General features: G+C 48.2%; 1 protein-coding gene across 1 annotated transcript in view; it reads left to right on the plus strand.

Annotated features, from left to right (window-relative positions):
* Positions 1 to 24315, plus strand: part of glis1a (GLIS family zinc finger 1a) — a 73713-nt gene that overhangs the window by 8867 nt on the left and 40531 nt on the right. The window contains exon 2 of the mRNA XM_084327396.1: positions 19992 to 21207. Within this exon, the coding sequence (XP_084183522.1) occupies positions 20254 to 21207 (954 nt within the window). The 5' untranslated portion in view covers positions 19992 to 20253. The remainder of the gene's footprint in view (positions 1 to 19991; positions 21208 to 24315) is intronic.

A 24315-nucleotide genomic window follows, 5' to 3' on the forward strand; every position in this document is an offset into this window, starting at 1 on the left:
TCTCTAATTTCGCCGCGTGTGGGGCATAACCACTCAGACCATGAATGGTAACTTGTTTAAAATGACAAAATATACATATGTGTTTATTATTGAATCGATCTGACATCATCTGAGAGAGAGAGAGAGAGAGAGAGAGAGAGAGAGAGAGAGAGAGAGAGAGAGAGAGAGAGAGAGAGAGAGAGAGAAAGAGAAAGAGAAAGAGAAAGAGAAAGAGAAGAGAGAGAGAGAGAGAGAGAGAGAGAGAGAGAGAGAGAGAGAGAGAGAGCTGTGCGTGTTTGTGTTGGGCTATTGGAAACGTGGTTGCATTTGACTGACAATGGCAATGGTGATAATATTCGCCAATGCGTGCCTTGTACATGTTTGCAAAATGTTTGGTATAGCGCCCCTAGTGGAGAAGAATCCACGAGCCGCCACTGGGTGGAACGGTATCCCGCCCGGCCGACGCCAAGAGGCGAGTCGGCCCGGCAGGTGGCTGGTGGGCAGTTGAAGCTTATACCACCGCGGTACAGAATTGAGCAGCAACTAACAACAGGTTTTGAGGTTATTCAGTTTTTGACCCAGCCGCAAGCTATAACCGCAGGAAGGGCTAGGATACTGTCAACGGTTGTTCACAGGCATCCTGGTTGGAGCAATCTCCCTTTGAGGAGGGGAGGGGTCTCCTCCTCAGGGCTCCCCTCTCCGCGGGGTGGACCTTGGTCTGTCCATGGAGGCGCGGGCGGTATTTGACCTGGGCTCCACGCCGCCCCACACCGCGCAGCCAGAGGTGAGAGCTGCGGCCAGGCCCCCGGCCAGCGGCCATGTTTCCCCCGCCTGAAATACCCTGGACACAAAGGAAACAGGTGGTCACAAGGCCGACAGCCTCGGTGGCCCGAGGGATCGGCTATATTAGATGGGCACGCCCTAAAAAACCGTTGCCATCTAGCTGTGTCTAGCATGCTCTCCGGTTACTCCCCCCCGCTACGCTACGGGACTCAGGGCTCTGATTTGTCCCCTTTGGCTGCGGGCCGCGTTCTTCCAGTGAAGCGCAAGCGGCCCCACATTTCGCTTCTCATGGAGACAGGGGCTGACACCCAGTTGCTAGCTAGGCCTGGGTCTGTCTATGAGAATGCTGTGCTGTCAAGCGGCTCCCACACCACACGTCCTGCGTCTGTGTTTGGTGAGCCTGGTGTTGTATCTGTCGACGGAGCAGGGTTCCCTGTATCTAAAACATTTTGTCAGAGGGGGAACTCTAGGCCCAGGAGGTCGCAGCGTGGGTTCCCCCCAGCCCCGCCCTCGCCAGGCCGGGTATTACGCTAGTGCCTCCCCCGTCTGGACTTCCGATCCCGCGGTGGTCAGTCAGGCATGCATAATTTGGGTGGTAGTAATATCACTACAGGGCTACGGTGTGTAGAGACCCACCCTATCGGGCAGTGTGGGACCACACACCATGCATGTCCAGCTGCAGAGCAGGCTGTCTTCAGCAAGCTAAGCCGGGAAGATGCTCAGCGGGGCAGGACCCCTGGAGCCTATGTCACCAGGGGTGATGGCCGCTCCTCCCGTATCAGACCGCCCCTTCTGTCGGGGTCCCCCCCTTGGGTGTGATTGCCTCGTTGGTAGAGTCAGGGTGCGATATCCCGGCTCCGCGGGACACCCTGCTTGCGCGGTTGGCGAGACCAGGGTTGACAACGCACAGCGGGAGGGACCGGGCCACCTATCTACGATTCCTAGCGGACCAGCGGCAGTTGGCGGCGGGGGCGCTTTGGAATTTTTACCACGTATGGCTGCAGTAGTAGCCATATGTCGGTGTGGATGGAGAGAATGCTGAGGGCGGCGCTTGTGTTACAGTTTACACACCCCCGCCCTCCATTTTTGGGTTTGGTACAGATTATTATCAGAGTCCGTTGCAGTGACAGCCCTGGCCGAGGAGATTCGTTCTCTGGCGACGGAGCAGGCCGTCGTCGTGGTCCCATGGGAGGACGCGATGAGCGGCGTTTCCTCCCAATATTCTCTGGTGCCCGAGAAATCGGGGGGGGGGGGGTGTCAGACCCATGCTTGACCTGTCCCATGGAAGGTTCAGAATGTTGACCGTCACCCACCTGTTAAGCGCTGTCAGGTGGGGGACTGGTTCACCTCCATAGACCTGGAGGATGGGTATTCTCATCCCGATCTTCCCTCCTAGGACATACCTACGCTTCCTTTTCAGGGCTTAGTGTACGAGTACTAGAGGCTGCCGTTCGGCTACTCTCTGGCTCCTTGCATCTTCACCAACTGGGGCCTCTGCGTCGTCAGGGGATACAAATTTTATTCTACCCTGGACAACGTTCTGGTCCTCGGCCGGTCAGAGAAGATCGCCAGGTCTCATACCAGGCAGGTGGTGGAATTCCTCACCAGCCTGGGTTTTGCTGTAGACTGGAAGTAGAGTACTCCTCTTCCCAGTCAACGGATGGAGTACTTGGGCTTATTTCTAAGCTCAAGGTCTATATGGGCATCCCTCTCAGAGCGGCGGCGAGTGGATGTTCTCGGCACGCTCGGGAGGTTCCGTCCTAGGACGGTTACGGCGCTGTCCGTGATGCGCCTGCTCGGTATGGTGGCATCTGCTCACTCTGTGGTCCCTCTTGGCCTCCTCTTCATGAGGAGGATACAGAGGTGGTTTTCCAGTATGGAAATAGACCCGGTGAGAGACAAGTGGAAGCGGCTGAAGGTTCCCATGTCAGTACTGGGGGACCTCGCCCTCACACGTCATGGTCTTCACCGACGCCTCCCTCACGGGATGGGGGGGGGGGACGTGTCGGGCCAGCGCAGTAGGGGGCAGCTGGCAAGACCATGCTGCCCGGTCCGCACTACATTTCAATGTGTTGGAATTGAAGGCAGTCCTTCTGGTCCTCAAACGGCTTGGCCACCTTATGGTGGGCAAGCATGTTTTGATCAAGACGGACAACACGACGTCAGCGTTGTATATCGACAGACCGGGTGGTCGAGCTCTGGCTATGGGCGTCTCTCGATCTGCGCAGCCTGAGGGCTCTCCACATCCCCGGCAGGGAGAGTGTGGGTGCAGATGTGATGTCGCAGGGCGGTCCTCACCCCGACGAGTGGCGACTACGTCCAGACAGGTCTGGGACCGATTCGGGGAGGCCACGGTGGACCTGTTTGCGAGCACACAGTCCCACCAGTGCCCCTTGTGGTTCTCGGTCAGTTGGAAGGACAACCCCTCTCTGGTGGTGGATGCTTTCTCAATGTATCCGTGGATTCTGTACGCGTTCCCCCCCATACACCTGATAGCTCAGCTGTTGGGGTGGGTACGTCAGGACCGCAGGACTTTGATCCTGGTCGCGCCGGGCCGGGGCTCAGCTGTGTGGTTCCCAGCCCTGATTCAGCTCTTGGTGGCCCCGCCGTGGCCTGTTCCGTGGTCACCGCGGGCCCTCTCTCAGGCACGCGGAACTCTGTTCTGCCTCCTATTCTGGGGCAGCCTCTAGGCCTCTAGGCTTGTTTGCGAGCACACAGTCCCACCAGTGCCCCTTGTGGTTCTCGGTCAGTTGGAAGGACAACCCCTCTCTGGGGGTGGATGCTTTCTCGATGTATCCGTGGATTCTGTACGCGTTCCCCCCCATACACCTGATAGCTCAGCTGTTGGGGTGGGTACGTCAGGACCGCAGGACTTTGATCCTGGTCGCGCCGGGCCGGGGCTCAGCTGTGTGGTTCCCAGCCCTGATTCAGCTCTTGGTGGCCCCGCCGTGGCCTGTTCCGTGGTCACCGCGGGCCCTCTCTCAGGCACGCGGAACTCTGTTCTGCCTCCTATTCTGGGGCAGCCTCTAGGCTTGGCTGCTGAAAGGGTGAATCTGGTGGGGATGCGTCTTGACTCTTCTGTGGTTAACGCCATCCGGAACGCGCGCGCTCCGTCCACTACCGCGGCTTACGCTGGGAAGTGGCGTATGGTTGAGAGTGGGGGGCAGAACATTGTTCAGCCACCCTCTCGTGGGACGTTCTTGCTTGGCGCACGGCATCTCAAGCCTGTGGAACGTTCTCTGTCTCCGAGTCGGGACCTCCAACTGTTCTGGAAAGGCTGTTGGGGGCCCCGTTTGAGCCTCTTGAACAGGCGCCATTGGATCGTCTGTCTTATGACCACGTTCCTTTTTTGGGCCAGCACCTCAGCTAAATGCATGGGTGAGCCATGTGCTCTCTCGGTGCGGCCTGAGTGCTGTTCGGGCTGATGGCGGGGCGACTCTGAGGCCTAATCCGGTCTTCGTGCCAAAGAATATCTCTTTTCGCTCCAGGGATATTGTGATTCAGGCGTTTCATCCTCCTCCTCACGCTAGTGGGTTGGAGTCGAGCCTTCATCTGTCGTATCCTGTCCGTACACTGGGGGTTTACCTTAGTCGCACGCAGGGTCTCAGGGCTTCCGATCAACTGTTGTTTGTTACGGTGTCCAAGCAGCGCCTGTCACATTGGTTGTGCGAGGGCATTTCCCTTTGCTACACGTTGGCTGGACAGGTTCCCCCGGGGGCCTCGGTGGAGGACATCTGTGCTGCGGCCTCCTGGTCCTCCCCGAGTCCTTTCATTAGGTTTTACCTCATGGACATGACTTGGGGTTCTATCTCCCAGGCGGTCCTGAGGTCCGGGACCTCTCCTGCATCCCGCCATCAGGTGGGCTAGCAGGGGTGTGTGGGTGTGGACCACGGGGTGCTGTGTCACACGTGGTCCTGCTTGCGCTGTGCGTTCAGGGGTGCCTGGTTCCTCCTTTTTTCGCACTTTGGTGGAGTTGACTGCCTCCCCCCCTTCGTTAGGACGGGGGACGGGACGGGACTCCCCTCCTCCCTGGCTAGGGCTTACGGGCCCTCAGGGGGTGCATTTGTCGGGGCCACGCGTCTGCTCTGCCCTTTATCTCAGAAGGCAGAGCGAGACGCGAGGCCAGTTGATATATAACGTAAGGTTATCCTATAACCCTAGTTATATGATACTGGCTGAGCGTCTTGCTCTTAGCGCCCTGAGGTCCCTTGGATGTTTTCCGCTTATGGAAATCGAACTGGGAAGGGTGATGCGTGACCACTTCCGGCGTAATATAGGGGACGCATGGGAGTGGCGTGGTCACGTGCAAGTGGGTGTATTTGTTTTATTCCCCGGAGCACACTAGGTGCTGGAGATAATGGGTTATAGGATAACCTTACGTTACTAGGTACTAGCAGGCACTACATGCTGATTGAAAAATGTATTAACAGATTGAAGAATGGGTGTAGCATTTCCCAGCTGGACTTTACTTCAGACAAAATGAACTCCTTGAGACTGATGGCCATGGTGCGGTATGCCAACCATTTATTAACAAAAGTTCACCATTAAACACCGTAAGAGCTGAAAGTGGAAACAGACATACAGTCATTCGTTTATCCAGACCACGTTTCCATGGAAAGGTGTAGCACTGGCTAGCATCTTAGCTAGTTCAGCTCAATACATAAAATATGAAGATTTATATAACACAAATAACACAATCCATAAATAAACACATACCTCTTTGCCTTCCAGCTAGGTGCTAAACAAGGTAAAAAGGGGGGTTTCCTTCATGAACGGTTATAAATGAGAGATATCCATTATTTACGTCAGTACTCTCTCTCGTCATCCATTTCTCTGAACCCCGCGAAGTTAACCGGATACCGTTGTTACGCAAGAGTAGCCACGGCGCGAGGGAACCACAAGTATTTTCCAAAATAAAAGACAGCTAAAGCAATTCCACGTATAATCAAGTCTAACGTTATAAACAGAGGAATTTGGTTCTTTACAATGGGTACACAGTACAATACAGTACGGCTCAATACAAACAATTGTTAAGGGGATGCAGACCAGAGAAAGACTTTCGTCTTGTTTACATCAGGTTCCCCCATTTTCAATTCATCATGACATTTATGACATACAGTACTGTTTCATCCAGATATTCATGACATACAAGATATACAGTACTGCACCATGTCCTCCGACGGCCTCGAACCACAAACCCTCCGCTCACCAGCACCATGTGACCACATATGTTAAACACCACAGTCTTATCCATTCCTCCACATGAACAATTGAACATGATCTGACTCAGGTGGTGGAGTGGAGGGTATTTAAGATAAGATGACATATTCCTTTATCGATCCCCTTGGTGAAATTTGGGCGTCATAGCAGCATGGGAGAGGGGGAAGGGGATGGGTAATTTAAAAAAGACAATGAATATAGGCAATAAGATATATTGCCTTGAATAACTTGGGAGTGAGTTTACACCAAGGGGCTTATGCATGGATGCTCCAAATCGTCTGGGTATTTCTGTGGCCGACCAGCTGTTTGGCAGAGGACGAGTTATAAGCAATTGATCATATCGCCAGGTAAGACGGTTAGGCCTTTTCAACACAATTGATCGACTTTCACTCACCTGCTTTCATTTGATATGGCTTGAACACCGCTGTGCTCCAGTCTCAAGCCAAATGCATCATCTGCTCACCAGAAGAGAGAGTAGCAAGAAGAAGATGGACTTGGTAGTTTGTCTACTGGCCACACATGAGGATTCATATAAACCCTAGTTGTCACATGTAACACTGTATACCTGCGTAGATGTAGTGGAGGGTCTTTACTTAAAGCTGCACCCTGTAGTGTTGAGAAGAAACAAGCTCGAAAACCGTGCAAGCCTACGGCCTACCTGAACTGGCGTCCCAAAACATGCCAGATCGTCCGTGAGTGAGTGAGTAAGTGGATGGGAGAGAGAGAGAGAGAGAGAGAGTGAGTGAGTGAGTGAGTGAGTGAATAAGTGGATGGGAGAGAGAGAGTGAGTGAGTGAGTGAGTGAGTGAGTGAGTGAGTGAGTGAGTGAGTGAGTGAGTGAGTGAGTGAGTGAGTGAGTGGATGGGAGAGAGAGAGTGGGTGAGTGAGTGAGTGAGTGAGTGAGTGAGTGAGTGAGTGAGTGAGTGAGTGAGTGAGTGAGTGAGTGAGTGAGTGAGTGAGTAGATGGGAGAGAGAGAGTGAGTGAGTAAGTGGATGGGAGAGAGAGTGAGTGAGTGAGTAAGTGGATGGGAGAGTGAGTGAGTGAGTGAGTGAGTGAGTGAGTGAGTGAGTGAGTGAGTGAGTGAGTGAGTGAGTGAGTGAGTGAGTAAGTGAGTAAGTGGATGGGAGAGAGTGAGTGAGTAAGTTGATGGGAGAGAGAGAGAGAGTGAGGGAGTGAGTGAGCAAGCGAGCGGATGGGAGAGTGAGTGAGTGAGCGAGTGAGCGAGCGGATGGGAGAGTGAGTGAGTGGATGGGAGAGTGTGAGTGAGTGGATGGGAGAGAGAGTGAGTGAGTGGATGGGAGAGTGTGAGTGAGTGGATGGGAGAGAGAGTGAGTGAGTGGATGGGAGAGTGAGTGAGAGAGAGTGATCCCAATTTGCCATGCACAGCCCCCGGCAGCGGTCCCCAACAATAACTAGTCGCGAACGCTTGAATATTGTTTACAATCTCAACACAAATGTAAAAGAATCCCACTTTGAAACAAAGTGAATCAACATTACTCTTAGAGAAGGCTTCTTTGTATGGTAAAGGTGGTGGGAGGGTAGGAGCACCACAGTCTAACAGATGTTCTTCTAGTTTCAAACAGCGCTCCAGAGACCCCATTTCTCTTTTGTAACACTTTACGTATTCAATACTAAAGATAAATCATACTTTATTTTGACTCTTCAGAGGTTAGTCCCCCCCAAAATAAACTGCCCGGTGCATTAAGGAGATTAATAGGGAAGGATGTCAAGAGCTCCATGACCCAGTGAGTTCTGTTGCTTGTCTCTCTGTTGGAGAGAATGGAACCAAATTAGAGGTGGATGAAGCAAGATATGGAATGAGAAAAATGCAACATATTATATAACCACTGAACAATGAAGAGTCCATGTAAAGAGTCTCCCCTGGTTCCTTTGGTAATGGTTGGGTGAACCTATCTGTAATCTTTTGTCTGTTAGAGCCATGTGAAGTGGCTTGTTCTGTAACGGACTCAGGCAGTCAACGGCGTTGTTCACATACTTGCATGTATTTCGTGTGTACCTGGACTGGAGGATTGAAAAATCTATCCACTAGGGAGCAGATCAGAACCGAATCCTCCATAGAATTACATAGAAGAAGGCGGCTGGGTGGCGCAGCGAACATTGCGCTTGTCACCAACGCAAGAGACACCGGTATCGAATCCGGCTGTCAGCGTTGCCTCCGGCTTGGGCCGGCCGTCATACTGACTCAATTGGCAGAGTCAGCGGGAGGAGAGTCGATGGGTAGTAGTCTGGTCGTTATAAAACAGCGACTCCTACAGGTCGGTCAGGGCGCCTGCACAGCAAAGACAAGAAAATGGCGGGGGCAGTGTGAGCCTCCTACACGTACGTTACTCCTCGCCAATGAGAGTCCGCGCTGGCAGGTGAAAAGATGTGACTGGCTGCCTCCACATGTATCGGAGGGGACATGTGATGGGCATCTATCCTCCCTACGACCGGCCAGTGGGGGGCACATGCGAGCAACGATCAGGACAGGGGAGGGAGAATTGGCACGAGAGGTAAATTGGGATGGGAGAAAAATCACAGAAAAAGGAGGAGAAAAAGTAGATAAAAAAGAAAGAATTACATAGAAGAAGAATATCTTCTTTGTGAACTATCCACTATCCGGATTTGTAACGTAAACATAAACATGGCGACACTCGAGGAGGTTACTATATTGCTAACGTTGAGATTGCAGCAGAAAAACGTCCCTGTTTCCATTTATTTTAGCAGATTTCCATGTCGAGTTTAAACTGTTATTACACATTCTTACACATACATTTATGTTGTCAACTGAGGTATTGATGAAGATGAACTAACAAAGGAAAAAAGGGCAAAAGCACTTACTCCTAGGACATTATTTGACAATTTTCTAGGGATGCACGATATTGATTTTTTGACACCGATACCGATACCGATAACTTTATGCTTCTCAGGCCGATAACCGATATTTATTGTATTATAATTTTTTTTTAATGTATATATATATTTTTTTATCAACTTTTTTTCAACATGAAACAAAACATATCACAATACAATAATAATACATAAAAAGACTTCCCAGGACAATAACTTAACACCAACTTAAATGTGACCTAACCAGACAACAGAAACAAAAGCCAAGACAACAGTTTTGACTGATAAAGTGACCATATTTATTTTTCCAAATGAAAATTCACAATCCGTCAACAACTTATAATACATCCAACCTAAGACGCTCGAAGCTTTTTGTTCTTCTTTTTTCAAAGCGGAGCCTTGAAAAAAAGGCTTTGAGTGGACACATCACCACCACAACAAGTCACCTGCAACAAGCTAGAAGCTAGAAGCTAGAACCTAGAACCTAGAAGCTAGAAGCTAGAAGCTAGAAGCTAGAAGCTAGAAGCTAGAAGCTGCTGTGAATCCAAAGCCAGCTATTGACGAGTCGTTTGCTAAATTAAAGAAGTTTGACAGAAATGACCCAAGGGCTCAAGCCGCTAGCTTTTAAGCAGTCCTTGGTGGTGCAAATTAACCTGGCTACTATGGAGCAATAAGTGACTGCGTTCAACCGAGGGTTGCATCACAGCCATGGAAGGGGCTAGCTTTGCTTAGCTCCTCGCGTCGTCGTAGGCTTCTAAGTTAACACAATAACACACCATCGTAGCGGTGGTGATGCCGCAGGTGACCCGTCAGGCTGGATGTATTACAAGTTGTTGCCCTTTTCCCTCCTTGTGGAACTTCTGCATTGCATTTATTACAAATAGCAAGCGATCTTTTTCCTCTGAAATTCCGAGTACCATCTTTGTTTTTAACGTCCGCGCTGATTCAGAAACTTACGTGCCTACGTCACAGCCAAGAAAGGGAGCGCTGGATTTGTGTAAAACGCCCTGTTCCTAAACCACACGCTGTCAGTCGTACCACAGTACTGGCAAAACGGGATGAGCCTACAGTCAAAACAAACGCACTTCATACCAAAAAATATATTATATTATCGGAGCTATTAATAACGTTATCGGGTTTATCGGGATGACGTCATAATTGCTGATATCGGCCCGATAATTATCGTGCATCCCTAAATTTTACAGCCCAAAATACAAAAAAGATCCAGGTGGAATTCTATAATGGTAGGTAACAAAGGGTTAAGTGTCAGCAATCTCACACCAGCTATTCTGGCAAGCATGTTTACCACTGTGGAGCAGCGTGGAGGCATCACATAAATGCCAGTGTATGTCAAATGTATATACACTCTTTTCTGGACACGTTTTGTATCACAAACAGTACTGTATTTGCAAATCTGGTATGTCATAAATGTATAGATGTAGCAGTACTGTCTATCTGTATGTCATGTGTGTCATATATGTTATGATGAATTGAAAATGGGGGATCCTGATGTAAACAAGAGGAAAGTCTTTCTCTGGTCTGCATCCCCTTAACAATTGTATGTATTGAGCTGTACTGTACTGTACCCATTCTGCAATCTGTTAATAAAGTTTTCTTTTTTGATCCACTTTTTCTCCCATTTTTTCTATATATTTTCTCCCATCCCAATTTCGTATCATCCAATTCAACCCTCCCCTGTCACGAACGCTGTTTCTTGCCTCCCACAAGCCGGCTGCAGTGAGGACTAAGTCATACATAGCACAAGTCCCCTCCGGTACTTGAGGTAACAGCAGTCGCATCTTTTCACCTGCGCAGCTCGATCTCTCAGTTTCGAGGAGTAACGCGTGGGAGGCTCACGCTGCCCCCGACACTTCCTGATTCTACTGCGCAGGCGCACCAACCGACTTGTAGGAGTCGCTTGTTCACAACGTTCGATCCCCACCCTTCAGTTTTTCCCTCCCCGTAATACGGCCAATGTGTATTACTGCGGACGACCAGCCAAACTGAAAAACAATGTGGAGAGCTGGATTCGAACACGCGAATCCTAGCGTCTCCACACTGGTGGCGAGTGCCTTAGACCACTACACCACCTAGCCGCCCCTGTTAATAAAGTTTTCAATCAATCAATCAAAAAGCTATTAAGACAAGTTATGTCATATCCCACAAAATCGCAAGAAGAAGTAAGTGTTTTTCTGCGGAGAGTTTATTAAAGAGTGTTTGTTGGACTCTGCAGCACTAATATGCCTGGAGAAAAAAGGCGCATTTGAGAATGTGCCACTCTCCCGACGCACTGTAACGAGGAGGGTTGAGGAGTGAGGACATCGCACAAAATCTGGAGCTTCAGCTGAAGAACAGTGCAGTCAACTTTGACTATTTATCCCTGGCTTTGGATGAGAGCTGCGATGTACATAACGTGATTTGTTCACGGAGGTAAATGCATGTTTGGACAAGTTGGGACTTAAATGGGACAAGCTGGCCGGTGTGACAACGGATGGTTGTCCAAACATGATGGGGAAACATTTTGGACTTTTGAAGAGAATACAGGATAAAGTGACAGAAAGCCAGATTTCAATGCACTTGATAAAACCCAAGCCAGACTGGATTTCTCTCACTGGAGAGAAAAAGTTACAGTAAAAAGTTACACATACTGTGCACAGGCCTCATATCCCTCCTATAGTTACACATACACACAGTCCTCATATCCCTCCTAGTTACACACACAGTCCTCATATCCCTCCTTACACATACACACAGTCCTCATATCCCTCCTTACACACACACACACACACACACACACACACACACACACACACACACACACACACACACACACACACACACACACACACACACACACACACACACACACACACACACACACACACAGTCCTCATATCCCTTCTAGTTACTCATACAAGTAAAAATAACTGAAAAAAAATCTAAAGCATGTATTGCTTTTTGTATAAAGTTGATCAATTGCATGTATTTTAACATACTGCAAAACATATCTTCAGTGTTTGTGAAGATTAACAAGTTGAAAATAAAATGGAACACTGATGTAATGATTGTTTTAGTTTTGACTGTGTATTACTTCTATATTTCTATATGTTTATTCTTCTGATTACCAGTAGCAGCTAATCAAAATATATAATTTACTACATTTTACAATGGGAGATAATGAATATTGAGCAGAATTAAGTTCAAGTTATCATTGGTTCGGCCCTCCAACACAGTTCAGGTTTCTTATGTGGCCCCTTGTAAAAAAGTATTGCCCACCCCTGGACTAGACTAATTTGTGACGTCACACTAGCCATCCCTATAGTTTTCTCTTCAAAACCTTCGGCCATTGTTGTTGTAGTTTCAGCCTGTTTCCTGCCGCTGACCTGCCTGTCACATCCACACTGCCCCCCACTGGTGACGTGCTTCATTGCATCTCACGGATGCGTAGCGTTAATATCTGAGGACGTGCACAAAGTACACTCCAAAGGAACGCAGGGTACACACCAAGAGGCAAGATAGCTATTTGGAAGGTTCTGGAGGACATTAGGACCCAGTAGGACATCCCCTATCTCTCCGTCTACAGGTACTGTAGGTGGTGGTGGTGGTGGAGGACAACAGTCAGTTGCAGTCACATATTGATCGGTAGAGGGGTCTGTTTCAGTTGATCACCGATGTCTCTGAGAAAAGAAAATGTGTGAATGATTTATTGTGACTTTTTATTTATTGAACTGGTAGATCCAGTGGTATGGTAGTGCTTCTTTAAGACTGGTTCGGTACCCAAAGGTGGGTCATGGGAAATCGTTTTTCAAGTAACTCTGAAGACATTTGTAAAGGTCAAAAGCCTTCCTAAGTTGCTTTTATGTAAGGTAGGCTGAATAAAATACTGTTGTCTTATAACCTAAACAACAGTGTGATGTTGTCGGATCAGCCTACGCAGTAGACTTCAAAATCAGCAGGTGACAATAAATGTCTGTTTCAACAATGGGGGGTCACTCAGAAAACGACATTCGCTCATATCGCGCAGACTCTCCTATACCAACAATTGTTTTTTTCATCTCTATATTAGATTAGGGTGGGATGTAAGGTCTCCACTGAAGGTAAGGTGTTAAGGTTAGGCTTATGGTAAGGGTTAGGTTAAGGTTAGGGTTATGGTAAGGGTTAGGGTAATGTTAAGATAAGGGTTCGGTTATGGTTAGGTTTCAGATAAGGGTTATGTTAAGGTTAGGGTTAAGATAAGGGTTAGGTTAAGGTTAGGGTTAAGATAAGGGTTATGTTAAAGTTAGGGTTAAGATAAGGGTTATGTTAAAGTTAGGGTTAAGATAAGGGTTAGGTTTATAAACAACTTGACTTGAAATGTATGGAAAGTTCCGGCATTGCAGCTTGGCCAACAAGTCACGACCCGGTTATAGAGGTGCTTGGAATTAAAAATAATAATTTAATACTACTCACACACACACGTACATTTGAATACTTTATTTGGTTCCACAAATTATATTACATAAACAGGGAATCAAATATATCGGAGCCAAGCAGCACTGAACACTTAAGGGTACACATAGCACCTCCTTCTCCACACGGCTACACTGCCAATAATAGCTGAGACAGAGCAATATTTGGCAATTTGTTTGGCTTTTCTCTTTGACATTGCAGCAATTCTCAACACACGCACACACACACACACACACACACGCACGCACATACACACACACGCACGCACGCACGCACACACGCACGCACACACACACACACACACACACACACACACACACACACACACACACACACACACACACACACACACACACACACACACACAGTGCCTGGGGGGCCTCCTTTGTGTCACCTGACAGATTTAAGGGTGAGAGTGAGTTTAACTCATAGCACACCGTCCATTGTGACTGCGCCTCACGGTACCATCCGTTACATACAGGGGTGTAAAGTACAAAGTACAAATCTCGCAGGTCCAACCATTTTAATTAGTAATATATTTGTTTCTCTGGCCGAACTAACGTTAACGTTATTAACTTATTAATCCTGCGGCCGCACTTAAAAAAAAAGCAGCCAATCAAATCCCCATCAATGGAAAATTAACCCGCCCATACCCATGCTGATTGGTTCTTATGTGAGTGTATGCTTGGTTTCATTCCAGCCTTGCCTAAACACCAGCTGATGATTTCACTAATTGGCTCACCTCTTCAACTAACTCAGCTGGTGCAATGTGTAGTTAAAATGAAAACTTGGCCCACGATGGAATGAGTTTCAGACCACTGGTCTATCCCTTGCAATACAAAAAAGTTTTTACTTTTACTTTTTAGTATTAAGTACATTTAAAAGTAGAAACTTTTTTACTTTTACCCAAGTGTGTTTTTAGTCAGATACTCAGATTTTGAGACGGTACCCATACTTTCACTTAATTTCTGGGTACTTTTTACACCCCTGATATATAAAATATGAAATGTATTGTCTGCTGCCATTTAACTGATATCAATGTGTAACAGGTGGTGTGTTGTGTCACATGGTTTTGGAACATGGTTATTTAAGACGACAACTTGTATTTATTTATTTATATTTTATTTAACAGAGTTCTGAGAAGGAGCCTTGTTACTCCAAACGCCACCACTGCAGAAAATAAAAGTCCTGGGATCTGTTTGGTGTTCAGATCTCTGTGTTCTAATCTTCAAGGTGTGTTTGTTCCGTCCTCCTGGACATGGGGATGTGCGTGTCCTTCTTCATGACGGCGGGAGACCTACTGTTTTGTGTTTGTATGGGATTTGTTCTAAATTACATTAGTTTCCAAATGGTTGAATTTGTGAACATTTTGTACAGATTTGTAAAACATTGGGTTTTTGTTATTAAAATAGAACCACACACACGTTTGGTCTTAGGTTAGGAAACAAATGAAAGCAGATTTGGTTTTGTAAAAACAGGAATTATATTTTATTTAATAATTCTTTTTTTTTTACATTTATTTTATTTTATTTTTCCACGTTTTTCACATATGAAATTAATACAAATAACCAAAGGCAATATAACCCCCACAACACAAATTCAAAACAAGAAATACCACCAAAAAAGAGAGTCAAGATATATTTTCATCGACTGCACAGCATTTTGGAAAAAGAAACCTTCCCTTCTGCCATAATATGGACTTTTATTTTCTTCTCCATTTACATCTGTCCCGGTAGAACATATTAAAACATATTAGAACATAAAACGAAATAAAATGTGATCATGTATTTGTAATGGACCTAGATTGACATTCACTTTCATCACCAAATTGAAAGTAGTAATCTGCGATTTTGTTTTGTTGATAAGTTTATCGGTGATAAGCTGTAATAGCTGGGGGGTTTTGTGCTGCAGTTACTCGCTGTATATCTTGAAAAGTCACACTAACTACTGAGTTCCTCTTCTATTTATTAAAACAAACGGGTGTAAAACGCATCACTTCCTGTGCGCCGGATGAATCCCTCCCGGGAACATCCTGCCAGACACCAGCGTTTAGAGAGTAGCAAACATAGCGAATGTAAAAACACTGAGTGAACTGAGTATATCTGGAATCACTACTGTGGTAGAGAGTAGCAAAAACAGACATTTATTCATATAAAAACGTTGGGGAGTATTACTTTAACATTGATGGTTGATGACATAAACTCATAATGTTAAGCTTTGAGCAACAATAGACTTATTTATTTTAACTTGAAGTTATGCAACAAAGAATATCTGTATATACTGCAGTCAAACCACTTATTTCAACGAGAAGCCTTTTTTTCCCTCCCCCCCATGTCTCCATGGTACAAAACAAGTATTTAATTTAAGAACCAAAATGCTTATTGTTCAGACAAGTACACAGTGAAATGCCACAGCTGTGTTTAGCTAACCTTAGTGAGCAAGTCTTTAAGAGACACCATATGAGATGCTGGCCATTTTATAAAGTTCGCTGGGTAAGTAGAGGCTTTGTGGGACACTTTCCTCAGTTTTACTGTCTGCCTCCTCTTCCTGGATCAGGACCAAAGTCATCTTTGAATTGATGCCCAGCTGGTTACTGTAAAAAAAATAAAAAGTTTAAAAAATCCCCTTTTCCCCAAAATGCAGCTGTATTTACTCACGCTTCACTCCCTCAGGCTGAGATATTATTACATCGAGAAGCAGATTAGTCACTTAATCAAATGAGTTCATAGGCTGATGCTGTAGTCCAGCGGTTTTCTCACGTCAGAGGTGCATCTTGGGTAGCGAAGCTAACACAGGTATTGTGTTATTAACCCTTCCAGGGTCACGACCCCACACACAGTGTGAGATTTTGAATTGTGAGAACTTACCGTTCTGATGATGATGTCACAATGGAATTCTACCCCCCCCCCCCTCAGGTAACCTATATGAATAATACACATATTTCCGAACACACTTCCGTCTAATCACGTCCACGTGCTCCACGAGTCATTAGCGCCGCCGATCTCGGTCCACAGATAGACATCAGGCCGTGAGCGGCAGCCTCTCTAATTAGCAGCCGACCACAGTTCCCATGACTGAGGTCGCGACGTGACTCTTGTGAGGGGAACTCCAGCGATTTACTGGAAGAATCATAAAACTATAAACCGTAGTATACCAGGAAACCATGGGCATAAACCTACACTTAGTACCTCCTTCCTCCGCTAATATAACTACAGTAGTTTTACATACCCCTCGTCTCCGGTGTGTTGGCCGTTGGCTCGTAAAGAAACACCGTTAAATCCCCGCTGAATCACTCCCGCGGCCAATTACAGAGTGGCAACGGTTCCTGGTGTAAATGAGATCATCGATATGCTGCGGATGACACAGAGCGGTGTAAATCAAAACACTGGATCTCGACGAGCGCTAAACGAGCACCGCACAGTGGTGCTACTGTGCGAGGTACGGAGGGGCTTTGTGTGTGCGGGTCAGGTGGCAGGGGGGCAGGTTTCTCCGGAGAGGCCTCCCGTTTTTCCAGGCCCCTGTGCAGCTGGTTAGTTAGCGGAGAGATGTGGTCCATTACTCACCCTCTCTCCGCACCGGCGGCTCCAGACCAGCGGTCTCCTCTGGACCAGGTTCCACACAATCTGCTGCCGTACAAACGCCCTCCTGTTCCCCCGGCTGGGGTGGCCCTCGACGCCTGCCATGGCGAACCATAGGGCCTGACAACCTACGGCACCTCAAAGGAAACCAAATATACACATGCCAACGGCGTCCCGGACCGGCAGTCATTTTGATTGAGGCCTGTTGACGAGGGGGGATGGGCCGTCCCTGTTTGTTTTGGTTTGATTTTTTCCCCCTATCCCTTGATAGTCTTTAATGGTCATCTCGGTCGATTTGCTGTCGATGATTGGATAAAGGGTTGCAAGGGGGCTGGAAAGGAGGGAGGAACATTAAGAGTGTGAGCCAGTTTTGTGCTTCATCCATTCATGGCACTTGTCATACTAAACTGAGTTAAAGCGACACTGTGTGTTTTTTTTCTTTTTTTAAATGTTTTTTTTTATGTTCTGGAGTGTGTACGGAACACGTTGAGACCACCGGAGCTTCAACGCAACACTCACCTTAGCTGCTCTAGGCTCAAATGGTCTGGGGAGACACGACTCTTAAGCCTCTAGCCTCAAATGGTCTGGGGAGACACGACTCTTAAGCCTCTAGCCTCAAATGGTCTGGGGAGACAAGACTCTTAACACATTCGGCGCCAGGCCCAAGATAAGTCGGGTTAACTCGCCATCGCTTGAGCGCCAAACCCGAGAAAAGTCGGGTTTTAATTGTTATTTCTTTTATTCGCTATATCCATTCATAATTCATCCATCCAGCCTGATGTTATCATTGGGAATGGCTCTGAGATCGCAAACGGCCAATACCATCGCCTAACGCCTTGCGGCCGGTATTGCACATCATTGGAAAGCCTCTGGCTTGGGCTGTACGCTGATCTAAGAAGTCCGGTCCAGGTTTTCCTTCTCGGGCATGAGTAACGTTATAACACACGGACTGGGGACACTCGAGCACCGCCGGTTCATATGTTTTGGTGGATGAATGTTGGACACACGACCGCAATCAGTATTTGGAATGGCGATCAGATAATTGGATTATTCTTTTTGCAGTACATCATAGACGAGGTAAGGACTATGTTATCAATCTTGCGTTGATCCGATGATTTTTTTCCCGCGATCGCAGCGTGTGTCTGTAATGTAGGCCTACTGTGTAATGTATGCCGTTGGTGGCGCTCGAAGCATAGAACCCCCCCCACCCTTTCGTGCATGCATGATGAAACATAATACAGATAATCTAGCGTTGATTTCAGATTGATTCAATAATCAGGCGAGAAATGGCACGATTTATAATGAAATGCACTGAAACGCTGTTTGCCGGAGTTTCCTGGGATTACATTTACATTTACATTTAGTCATTTAGCTGACGCTTTTATCCAAAGCGACTTACAAGTTCTGTACGACAAGCCATCAGGAAGGGCACAATCACTCACAAAAACTCTATCAGCTGAGCAACAATGTTCATCAAAGTGTTGAGTGCTACAGTGTAGGTTAGTTTATTAGTTTACCGTGCATGACAGTACGGTTAGTTAGGGTTAGATTTTTTTATTTTTATTTTTTATTTTTTTTATTCAGATAATGGTTGAAGAAGTGCGTCTTTAGTCGACGGCGAAAGATTGGACGTGTTTCGGCTGTCCTAACTGGGGTGGGTAGTTCATTCCACCATTGTGGGGCAAGGACTGAGAATAGGCGGCTTCTCTTTGATGACCCTCCCGGAGCTTGGATAGGAGTAGGTCTGAGGCGGCCAGAAGATGCAGAGCGTAGGGGTCTTGAGGGTGTGTAGTTAGAGACCATTGACCGGAGGTAGGCGGGATCGGTTCCCTTTGCCGCACGGTATGCTAGGTCGAGGGCCTTGAAGCGGATTCGTGCAGCAATGGGGAGCCAGTGCAGGTCCCTAAGAAGTGGGGTGACATGGGCCGACTTCGGTAGGTTTGAGATCAGGCGGGCCGCTGCGTTCTGAATGAGTTGAAGAGGCTTAGTGGCAGTGGCTGGGAGGCCAGCGAGCAGTGCGTTGCAGTAGTCGAGGCGGGAGATGACTGTTGATTGGACGAGGAGTTGGGTGGCTTCTTTTGTCAGGAAGGGGCGGATCCTTCTGACGTTGCTCAGGAGGAATCGGCAGGTTCTGGTTGTCGCTGCGATGTGAGCAGAGAAGTTCAACTGGTCGTCAAGGACAACACCAAGGTTCTTGGTGGTCGGGGACGCGGTCACAGCTGCATTCTCGACTGTGATGGAAAGGTCGGTCAGGGGGGAGGATTTGGCCGGCAGGTGGAGCAATTCTGTTTTGCTTAGGTTCAGTTTGAGGTGGTTGGTCGTCATCCAGATGGAGATGTCGGACAGACAGGCCGAGATCCGCTCAGAGACGTGGATATCTGAGGGAGGGAAGGAGAGGAAGAGTTGAGTATTGTCGGCATAACAATGGTAGGAGAAGCCATGAGACGTGATAATGTTACCCAGTGATTTAGTGTAGAGGGAGAAGAGAAGGGGTCCTAAAATTACACAGGATCACTCTAAAACTATACTCATATTCACCACGGTATAAAACGGAAATGTATGGATGAAAAAAGTATCTGTTTTTTGCATGTTGACCGGAAGAAACTCACTGACAATCGACGTTGTTATTAAATCCATAGCTATAATATTTAATATAGATTTAGCACTGCAAACACCGGAACTTATTCCCATTGAACAGAGCTCTGGCACACAACGGCCCAACGCCCATAGCGACCGCTGGCACTGAACCTGTTAAGCATCTAGCCTCAAATGGTCTGGGGAGACACAACACGAAGCACGGCTCAGTATTGATATATAAGCACGGCTTATACACCCTGAATTTCCCCAAGGGGATCAATAAAGGAATATCTTATCTTATCTTAGTGTCGTGTCTCACCAGACCATTTGAGTCTAGAGCAGCGAAGGGGTCGCGTTGAAGCGCCTGTGCTCTCAATCCGCTCTGTACGCGCTCCAGAACTTGATTAATTGTCCCATTGTTGCTTTAAAGCTATTTTGGAAATGAGGAATTAGAACAAGATCCGAGTCACTGTGGCCAATCCAATTCATGAAGAATCTGGCGTGTTACGGAGTGTAAATACAATGGTCTCATTTAATATCTTTTGTCTCCCTCAGTGCACAGAGGAGATGACTGACCACGCAGCAGGTGGGATCGTGTGACAGAAGCTCATGGATGTAACGAACATGAGGACGGTCGGCAGCAGCATATCGAGTGACCTGCATTCCATGTTATCATCTCTGAGTAACAGAATATGCTCCGGAACGTCCTGGTGACAATGGAGACTTAAGACAGCCTCGACATCTGGTCCATCTGGTTCGGTACCTTGCGATTTCAATACCGGAGCCCCTCGCTGGAGGAGCGGGAGTGGGGGCTAGCATGTGGCCCCCAGACCTGGGACCGCCGGACGCCCAGCTAACTCTGCCTGGCTTCGGCAGCGTGTTCGAGGACACGGAGGACCTCCAGGCTCCGTTGTCCCCCGGGGGCTTCTGCCATCCGGTTCCATCCATCCACTCGGGGTCCCTGGGCATGTGCCGCATTCCGAGGACTTCCCTGTCTCTCACCTCCTTGGGGCGAGACCTCACCTCTCTCCTCTGCTCCTCGTACAAGGCCAATGGATCCCACGTGAACAAGACAGCGGAGGGCTTCGCCGCGGCACACGCCGAGCCCAAACACAGCCCCCAGAGGCTGGACGGCTACCACCAGCCCGGCCCCGCCGCTTCCTACCAGCTCTCCGCCTCCGCCACCTCTCCCTCCCTCTGCTCGCCCTCACCGTCGCTCTCCTCTACCTCCTCTTCGTCCTCTTTATACCCGCCCTCGTCCTCCTCCCTCAGTGCCGCCCTCGGGGGCCAGATGTCCCTCAACAAGTGTCCCCAGCTGCAGCGGGAGCTCGAGGACGAGTACCGCACGATAAAACAGGAGCCAAGGGACGACTTCCTGCCATGCGACGGGGAGCTGTATCAACTCAGCGGCCAGCAGGGGGACCTGTTTCACCTGAGCCAGCCCCTCCGAGGGGACCAGGGCCTCGGGAACAATCACCCCGGTCAGGACGGCGGCCTCCGGTCCCCGCGGCTCCCGGGAGCCCTGGGGCAGGACACGGCGTCGGGGGACCAACAGGGCCAGCCGTGTCGCTGGATCGACTGCAGTGCCGCGTACGGCCATCAGGAGGAGCTGGTGAGGCACATCGAGAAGGCGCACATTGACCAGCGCAAGGGGGAGGAGTTCGCCTGTTTCTGGGCTGGCTGCGTGCGGCGTCACAAGCCCTTCAACGCCCGCTACAAGCTGCTCATCCACATGAGGGTCCACTCTGGGGAAAAGCCCAACAAATGTATGGTGAGTTAGCCTCCTTTCATATGGGTCCGTCGTACTGATTCTGTTTAAGATAAGATAAGATAAGATATTCCTTTAAATGGTAAGTGGTGCATTTATATAGCGCTTTTATCCAGGTGCCAACCTGCTCATCGAGAGCAGTTAGGGGTCAAGGACGCATGGACACGCTGCCCGGGAGGAGCGGGAATCGAACCGGGAACCTTCCGACTACCAGACGACCGCTCTACCTCCTGAGCCACTGTCGCCCCCTTTATTGATCGCCTTGGGGAAATTTAGGCATCATAGCAGCACAGGGGAGGGGGAAGGGGCGATACAGGTATGGGCAGGGTAATAGTAGAAGACATAATGCAGGCAATAAAATTATAGTACAGTAGAAAAGTAAAAATAGGCAATGTAAGGGGCGGCTGGGTGGCGCAGCGGACATTGCGCTCGTCACCAATGCAAGAGACACCGGGTTCGACTCCGGCTGTCAGTGTTGCCTCCGGCTTGGGCCGGCCGTCATACTAACTCATTAGCAGAGTTAGCGGGTGGAAGTCGATGGATAGTAATCTGGACAGGTCGGTTGGGGGACGCCTGCACAGCAGAGACAGGAAATGGCGGGGGTAGTGTGAGCCTCCCACACGTTACACCTCGCCAATGAGAGTCCGCGCTGGCAGGTGAAAAGATGTGACAGGCTGCCTCCACATGTATCGGAGGGGACATGTGATGCAAGGCTTCTATCCTCCCTACAACCGGCCAGTGGGGGGCATATGCGAGCAACGTTCAAGACAGGGGAGGGGAGAATTGGCACAGCGAAATTGGGATGGGAGAAAAATAGAAAAAGAGGAGAAAAAGTGGATAAAAAAAAGGCAATGTAAACAATATAATTAACTCTGAATATACGCATATGAGCAAGTAGGCAGTGCGATCAAAGGTGCAGATGAGGGTCTGTATATAATATATATATATATATATCAGTTATATATTATACATTACAATAAATATGGTTACAATAAACACTAGAATCTAAATATATACTATGAGTAAGTATAGTATACACAGTATACACAGGTGCAGTATATATAAGGTACCCTAACCGGTGTGATATACGTCATACGTTGTAGTCCGTGCAGTTTAGGTGAGAGTCAGACACACTCAGTGATCAGACATTCCTAGTAGTTCTCGAGTTCTGCTGCCGTTAGTTCTCCGGCTGCTGGCAGCGCTCCCTGCCCACTGTTGTGGAGCCCGATGGCCGCTGGTACAAAGGAGCAGTGCCGTTTCAGAGCAGTGCAGTCTAATGGAAGCTAAATAAGGAAGGAATCTTTGACTGTTTTTATATTTATTTTCTTTCATGAATTTTTTTTCATGAAAGGTCAAAGGGGATATTTCCACTCCCGAGCATTAGTGAAGTCATGCCCTCCGCCTCCCGCCACAATGTGCCCTTTAATATGCACAGGCACCGTTTGAACTGGGGTTTGAATAGTATTAACTTAACCTGGCTTCAATTCTTACGTCAGGCCTCGTCCCAGACTGGGCAGCCGCAGCGACGGAGAGACCGTGTCTGAGACAGAGAGAGAGAGAGAGAGAGAGAGAGAGAGAGAGAGAGAGAGAGAGAGAGAGAGAGAGAGAGAGAGAGAGAGAGAGAGAGAGAGAGAGAGAGAGAGGATGATCATCAGACAGTTTCCTGTCCAGGTGACGGGTTTTCCCTTACTCATGCGTGCCAAAAGCAAGAAACGCGGCCGCTTGTCAAATGAATAGAGGATGTGTACACGCTACACGGACAGACCACGCAAGGACAAAGTGATCACCGTGCACCGGACACCAAATACAATACCGTATTACTTATTGAGTAGGATGAGATCCACCGAGTGGCTTTGTGTTAGATTCAGTCCTGATGGAGGCAGACGTGACTGTGCAGAGCTGTCCTTGCAGCATGTAGACGTTCGGATCAACTTGTTCCATGTCATCAAAAGGGCCTTTTGCACTATTTACTCCCAGTGTGAGCTGAGTGATCCACCCGCTGGCTGGGCCCCAGTAGCTCATCATCACACTCCATCAGCGCTACAAAGCAGTAATTTACTCTGAAACACACTCCATCAGCTCTACGAAGCAGTCATTTACTCTGAAACACACTCCATCAGCGCTACGAAGCAGTCATTTACTCTGAAACACACTCCATCAGCTCTACGAAGCAGTCATTTACTCTGAAACACACTCCATCAGCTCTACGAAGCAGTCATTTACTCTGAAACACACTCCATCAGCTCTACGAAGCAGTCATTTACTCTGAAACACACTCCATCAGCTCTACGAAGCAGTCATTTACTCTGAAACACACTCCATCAGCGCTACGAAGCAGTCATTTACTCTGAAACACACTCCATCAGCGCTACGAAGCAGTCATTTACTCTGAAACACACTCCATCAGCTCTACGAAGCAGTCATTTACTCTGAAACACACTCCATCAGCTCTACGAAGCAGTCATTTACTCTGAAACACACTCCATCAGCTCTACGAAGCAGTCATTTACTCTGAAACACACTCCATCAGCTCTACGAAGCAGTCATTTACTCTGAGTCACACTCCTTCAGCGCTACGAAGCAGTCATTTACTCTGAAACACACTCCATCAGCTCTACGAAGCAGTCATTTACTCTGAAACACACTCCATCAGCGCTACGAAGCAGTCATTTACTCTGAAACACACTCCATCAGCTCTACGAAGCAGTCATTTACTCTGAAACACACTCCATCAGCTCTATGAAGCAGTCAGTTCTGTCCAATGATGACCTTGTGTTTGGAGCCAAATCCCTCTCTCTGTCTCTCTCTGTCTCCATCTCCGTCTCTGCCTCAGTCTCTCTCTCTCTGTCTCTCTCTGCCTCTGTCTCTCTTTCTCTCGCTGCCTCTCTCTCTCTCTCTCTCTCTCTCTCTCTCTCTCTCTCTCTCTCTCTCTCTCTCTCTCTCTCTCTCTCTCTCTGAGCCAAAGGATAACATGTGAGTAACTGTCTCTGTAGAATCCCCCATGCCAGTGTTGTCATTAACCCAGGTGACCCATTAGCCTTTCAGTCAGAGAGCTTAGACTTAGGGACACACACGTATAAATTGAATTAGTTCATGAAAATGACCAATTCT

Source organism: Notolepis coatsorum (genome assembly GCF_963971535.1).
Source record: "Notolepis coatsorum genome assembly, chromosome: 13".
NCBI classification, from domain to species: domain Eukaryota; kingdom Metazoa; phylum Chordata; class Actinopteri; order Aulopiformes; family Paralepididae; genus Notolepis; species Notolepis coatsorum.